The sequence below is a fragment of the Oncorhynchus gorbuscha genome, linkage group LG16 (genome assembly GCF_021184085.1).
Source record: "Oncorhynchus gorbuscha isolate QuinsamMale2020 ecotype Even-year linkage group LG16, OgorEven_v1.0, whole genome shotgun sequence".
Lineage (NCBI taxonomy): Eukaryota > Metazoa > Chordata > Actinopteri > Salmoniformes > Salmonidae > Oncorhynchus > Oncorhynchus gorbuscha.
Genome location: NC_060188.1, coordinates 34887080 through 34894104, shown reverse-complemented (window position 1 = coordinate 34894104; position 7025 = coordinate 34887080). Strand labels below are relative to the sequence as shown.

Here is a 7025-nt window from a genome sequence, read left to right as displayed (position 1 = left end):
AATCGCCAGGTTCCTCCTGAGAAGTGGGGACAGAAGAAATGGGAGGGATGGCAGACATTAAACACTTCACATGACAAGAAACGTTCCAGGATAGGATAGAATTACTAGACCAATTAATAGAAGGATTATGACATACTAGCCAGGGATGACCCAAAACAACAGGTGTAAAAGGTGAACGAAAAATCAAAAAAGAAATAGTCTCACTGTGGTTACCAGATACTGTGAGAGTTAAAGGTAGTGTCTCAAATCTGATACTGGGAAGATGACTACCATCTAAGGCAAACATGGGCGTAGGCTTGTCTAACTGTCTGAAAGGAATGTCATGTTTCCGAGCCCATGCTTCGTCCATGAAACAACCCTCAGCCCCAGAGTCAATCAAGGCACTGCATGTAGCACCCGAACCGGTCCAGCGTAGATGGACCGACATAGTAGTACAGGATCTAGATGAAGAGACCTGAGTAGTAGCGCTCACCAGTAGCCCTCCGCTTACTGATGAGCTCTGGCCTTTACTGGACATGAATTGACAAAATGTCCATCAAATCCGCAATAGAGGCACAGGCGGTTGGTGATCCTCCGTTCCCTCTCCTTGGTCGAGATGCGAATACCTCCCAGCTGCATGGGCTCAGTCTCTGAGCCAGAGGAGGGAGATGGTTGCGATGCGGAGCAGGGAAACACCGTTGACGCGAGCTCTCTTCCACGAGCTTGGTGACGAAGATCTACCCGTCGTTCTATGCGGATGGCGAGAGCAATCAAAGAGTCCACACTGGAAGGAACCTCCCGAGAGAGAATCTCATCTTTGACCACTGCGTGGAGTCCCTCCAGAAAACGAGCGAGCAGCGCCGGCTCGTTCCAGTCACTAGAGGCAGCAAGAGTGCGAAACTCTATAGAGTAATCCGTTATGGATCGATCACCTTGGCATAGGGAAGCCAGGGCCCTAGAAGCCTCCCTACCAAAAACTGAACGGTCAAAAACCCGAATCATCTCCTCTTTAAAGTTCTGGTAATTGTTAGAACAATCAGCCCTTGCCTCCCAGATAGCTGTGCCCCACTCTCGAGCCCGGCCAGTAAGGAGTGAAATGACGTAAGCAACCCGAGCTCTCTCGCTAGAGTATGTGTTGGGTTGGAGAGAGAACACAATATCACACTGGGTGAGAAAGGAGCGGCACTCCGTGGGCTGCCCGGAGTAGCAAGGTGGGTTATTAACCCTAGGTTCCGGAGGCTCGGCAGGCCAGGAAGTAACAGGTGGCACGAGACGAAGACTCTGGAACTGTCCAGAGAGGTCGGAAACCTGAGCGGCCAGGTTCTCCACGGCATGGCGAGCAGCAGACAATTCCTGCTCGTGTCTGGCGAGCATGGCTGCTTGGATCTCGACGGCAGTGTTACGAGCATCTGTAGTCGCTGGGTCCATTCCTTGGTCGGATCCTTCTGTTATGCAGGTGAATGAGGACCCAAAAGCGACTTGGCGAAAACAGAGTTTTTAATCCAGTAAAGTAACTTTACAAACAAAAGGCATAATACTACTCGTAATGACGAGAACAGACTGGAGACTTGATCAAGAACTGCAGGTTGCCTCGGGAAGGCACTTGAACGTAGCAGACTCAGACACCTGCTCACCACGCAGCATCTGAGGGAAACACGACACGACAGGGCAATACATAGACACAGCACGGTGAACAATAGACAAGGATCCGACAGGACAGGAACGGAAAACAAGGGAAGAAATAGGGACTCTAATCAGGGGAAAAGATAAGGAACAGGTGTGGGAAGACTAAATGATGATTAGGGGAATAGGAACAGCTGGGAGCAGGAACGGAACGATAGAGAGAGGAGAGAGAGGGAGGGGGAGAGAGAGGGATAGAAAAAGGGAACGAACCTAATAAGACCAGCAGGGGGAAACGAACAGAAGGGAAAGCATAATGACAAGACAATCTAAGACAAAACATGACAATGATGGACTGTCGTTTCCCTTTGCTTATTTGAGCTGTTCTTGCCATGGACTTGGTCTTCTACCAAATAGGGATATCTTCTGTATACCACCCATACCTTGTCACAACACAACTGATTGGCTCAAATGCATTAAGAAGGAAAGATTCCACAAAATTCCACAAATTAACTTTTAACAAGGCACACCTGTTAATGGATATGCATTCCAGGTGACAACCTCATAAAGCTGGTTGAGAGAATGCCAAGAGTTTGCAAAACTGTCATCAATGCAAAGGGTGGCTACTTTGAAGAATCTACAACAATAAAATATATTTGGATTTGTTTAACACTTTTTTGGTTACTACATGATTCCATATGTGTTACATCACAGTTTTGATGTCTTCACTATTATAGTAAATAGTAAAAATAAAGAAAAACCCTGGAATGAGTATGTGTGTCCGAACTTTTGACTGATAATGGACATATAATAATGCAGGTTAATTGTTCTTAGGCCGGGATTCAGTCCATGGAGCGCTGAAAACTAGAAATGTCAGTGGACACTGTTTCTTTAATTGAATAGCTTGAGATTTGACCTCATCTCTCTTTTTGAGAATTTTGCATTCTGAAAATAAAAGAAAACATGATTTTATCAGCAACCCAGATGAGCAGCCTGCTATCATTGGAACTGTTAATCAGATTGCACATGTGTAACATTGATGTAATCTAAGCATGGACGTCTATAAAGCTGGGCATCAGTCAGTCGGTGTCTATCCATCAAACAGCCATCTGGTTGGTTGGATACTGACAGGAAAAGCTATGGGTTTTTGGGGACTACTGTCTGTAATTTTGCTGGTCCAAGATGCTGCAGGTGAGGTCAACAGAAATGTATTAATTAAAAGAGCATCAAATCGTTTTTAGCTTGCTTGGTCCACAGTAACTATTACATTCATCAGATAGTGATGACATTTTTTTACTAGTGTTTTAATTTGAGCATCATTAGCCTACATATTTGGACATGTATATAATTGTTTTGCCATCTACTAGAACAAAGAACTTCAAGCATATCTCTCTGTTTTGGCATTAGTGATCACTAAGGGCCTCGATTCAAACCATATTTATAGCTCAGATTTAAATGTAAATGTAATTTCCAACTGAGACGACATATGTGGCATTTACAGTGGCATGAATGCAGCTTCTGCTAACGCGGGAACGTTGCCTTAAAATGTATTGCACTTTTGTGCAGCTTTTCAGCGCTACGAATATCACCACTAAATATAGATACATATCACCACTATATCCTCTTAAAGGGGAAATCTGCAGTTGCTACATCCAATTAGGACTTATAAATTAAGCTGATTCTTGAAGAATATCACTTAATAAATGCCTCGTGAGGTGAGTTTGTAACCCATCAGAACCCAAAGCTTATTTTACTCCAATGTTTTGCAAAGTAAATGTAAACAAACATTATATAGCCTCAAAACATTGTTAAAACTGTAATTGTGATATCAGTGTTGTACATGAAACAGTGTCACAGTCTGGCATTCTTTCCACCCTCCATCACCTCCCTCTATAGAATCGTTTGTGCCCCAGGCTCAGAGCTCTATCGCGGGGGGAAAGGATGCTCAAAGGGGCAGCTGGCCATGGATAGTCTACCTTTTAATCACGGATGATACAGGCTTCTTTAGCTGTGGCGGATCCCTCCTTACTGAGGAATGGGTGCTCACGGCTGCACACTGTGTTGACCCGTAAGTGTGTTTGTGTGTGAAGGAGGTTTGCATGTTGAACTCATTATCGTGTCTGCAGCCAAAATGACGTTTTTTTCCATGGTTGTAATTTTCTTAACGTGTCTACAAGCAGAAAACCAGTTCACCAACTAGAATGACATCATTATCATTTCAAAGGCCATATTTGCTTGCTGGAATAGAACCGAAAGATCTGTATGAAATATATCAATGTCTGTGTAATGTTTCTATCCAACCTGGACTCAGGGGTAGACATAACAGAGTAAACGTAAATCTGAACCATGCCGATTAGTATGATGTATGGTATCTATTCATTTGTGGATGTCCATCATCCATTTCGTATGATATGTTACAAATTGCAAGTCCTACAATATGTTATGAATTTTCTAAATGTTTAGTAGCAAGGTAGCTAAAAAAAAGTAGTAACTAGTTGCAAAGTTGCTAATAACATAAAATGCTAAAGCTGTCCGTGATAAGATTCAAACACGCAACCTTTGGGTTAATAGACATTCACATTACAACCATCCTACTTTCGTTTTTTGCCTTGAGTAACCTATCTTATGTAACCATATCAAATGTAACATATTCTAATTTCAGTGTCTTGGATTTAAATGTACTATGTTACACCTAGTCTATGAGACCAGGCTGTTTTACCTGTCTGCATGTGTATTAGGAATGACAACCCTATTCCAGACCGTTCCTACATTCGTCTGGGGACACACAGCCTGAATGAGCCATCAGTGTTTTATCGAACCATCTCACGCATCGTCAGTCACCCACAGTACCAGAAACAGCGTTTGGCCCTGCTGCACGACATCGCTTTGGTGAAGATGAGTAAAAAGGTGTCCTTTTCCTCCCTGGTGGAGCCCATGTCCCTGCCCAAACCGAGTGATGCCTTTGGCCCAAGGTCGAAGTGCTTGATCGCTGGCTGGGGCAATGTCGGGAACAATGGTGAGCAAACACACAGCAACACCGATATACAAACACTCACAGTGCCAGGTTCTAAAGCATAGCTTTGGTTGGTTTGATCTTGACTGAATGTCAGCATTCAATTCTGTGGGCGACATTTTAGTAGTGTAAAATAATTTACCACACACCTCATTATAAATCTGGTGGTTCCAGCATTGAATGCTGACTGGCTGAAATGCTGATTGGATATGACCCCCCAAAATGTTTTACCTTTCTAATTATGTTGATAACCAGTTTATAATAGCAATAAGGCACCTCTGGGGTTTGAGGTATATGGCTAATATACCACATCTAATGGCTGTATCCCAGCACTCCACATTGTGCATGGCCGGGGTATATTGGCCATATTTCACACCCCTCTGTGCTTTATTGCTTAATTATAATCTGGCAGTGTGATTTCTAAACTTTTATTTACTCAGAGGAACCCAATTGAGACCAGCTTCTCATTTACAATGGTGCCCTGAGGACCCCAAAAACACAACCAATACAACAACAAAAAAGATAAAAACAAGTTATAATAATCAATTGAAACATTTTCACATTGTTAAAGAAAGATTTCAAAATTAAATCAGAATGCCAGATTATAATAAGATATACTGTATTTTGTGCACTTTACACAATGTATTTTGTTTTCATCCAGCTTCTGTTTGTCGTTAGTGAGTATTTCTCCCTTAAATTCTCCCTCTCCCTGCCCGTTTCTATCCTACATTTGACTCATCTTCTTTTTCCCTCCCTCCAGTGGAATTGTCTGGTAATAGGACCCTCCAGGAGCTGAAGTTGCCCATCGTGAAAAGGAGATTCTGTAAGAAAAAGTTTCCGGGCATCACTGACAACATGCTGTGTGCTGGCTCCATGAAAAAAGGGAAAGACTCCTGTCAGGTGAGTCCTATTTCCTGGTCTCCTGATTGGTACGTATACATGTTTTATACAAACACAGACCCTCCCCCTCTCTCACACACACACACGTGGGCACACACACTAGTGATGAGCCAGTCCCCATGAGGTGGGCGGGTTTAGGATCATGAAATTTTGTTAATTAATCAACAAATGTTCAAGAGGGGAAAAAAGGAACTGTACAGATCATTCTCTATATTTTTGGGTAAGGGTCTTAGATTTCTCGCTTTATCACATAATCAGCTGGTTGTGGATGGGTTATTAGCAATTGTGGGTGGGTGCAGTTGAACAAACAGCTGACCCACATCACTGACACACACACACACTCTTTCTCTCTCTCTATCGTTCTCTCTCACGTACACACACACTTACTTGAATGTTGCAAATATATGTTTGTGTTGTTTTTCTTTGTTCTACAGGGGGACTCTGGTGGGCCGTTGGTTTGTCGCTCATCTGGTGAGTTTGTCCAGGTGGGAATCGTGAGTTTTGGGAATACCAATGGCTGTGCTTTGAAAGGCTTCCCTGGAGTCTACACCCGTGTGAAACGCTACATGGACTTCATCAACAAGACTATAACCTCAGACAGACAGGCTTCTGCTGAGGCCTAGGTCACCATGAAACACTGTCTGTTTACAGTCCATATCCGCCTCTCGCTCTGTCTTCCCTTTCTCTTCAGTTCCCTTTTGAGCCAAAGTCCTTACTTGAGATACAGCTGGAAGTGATTTAAAATGACAAGATATTGTTATTGATTGTGAATTACTTTGTGGGTTTATTCTTTACCAGGCCTTTAAATTATTGTCAAATATATTTCGAAGTATTTAGTCAACTCTTCCTTGAAGATACAAGATGTTGAATCTGTATTTGAAATATTTATTTGAAATATTGAAGTAGTCTATGCATTTGAAACCTGTTCTGTTTGAACACAGGGGTATTTGTAAATGATTTGGAAACAAGTAATTGAAAATAGTTTAAAATATATAATATATAGAAAAGTATTAGAAAATATACAGAAAATATATATTTAAAATGTAAATACTTTAATAAACATGTATTTGAACCCAGGTCTGTTGTAAAAAAAAAATGTTCAATGACTTACTGGCTCTGTCCATTTCAATAGTAGCTCCTTAGTAAACTGCAAGCATCAAAACCTTCTGTTTCAGTTTTTTGTGTGTGTGAAAGTGTCACAAAGTAGAAAGTGACTGGTTCTAGAATCTAGGTTGAGCGTTGTGAAGCAGCGACCAGAGCTAGGGTCCTCTCTTATCATCTGGGCCAGGAATTCCAATATCAAAGTATACAGGAGGAGAGACAGGGGACATCCTTGTCTGACATCCATGATCTCTACATGCCAGGCATTTGCATAGATAGTGCTCCACCAGTGATCAAGCCTTTTGGCCATACTAAGAGTAGTAAGGGCCCTTTTGCCCATACTAAGAGTAGTAAGGGCCCTTTTGCCCATACTAAGAGTAGTAAGGGCCCTTTTGCCCTTCTATCAGCTCGT

General features: G+C 42.4%; 1 protein-coding gene across 1 annotated transcript; it reads left to right on the top strand.

Moving 5' to 3' along the window:
- Nucleotides 1-2657: 2657 nt before the first annotated feature.
- On the top strand, nucleotides 2658-6674 carry LOC124000790 (tryptase-2-like). Its single transcript, XM_046307397.1, has 5 exons — nucleotides 2658-2790; nucleotides 3496-3667; nucleotides 4338-4615; nucleotides 5373-5512; nucleotides 5947-6674. Exons 1-5 carry the CDS (start codon nucleotides 2739-2741, stop codon nucleotides 6133-6135), a joined length of 831 nt encoding a protein of 276 aa, XP_046163353.1. The 5' UTR covers nucleotides 2658-2738; the 3' UTR covers nucleotides 6136-6674.
- The last annotated feature ends 351 nt before the right edge of the window (nucleotides 6675-7025 follow it).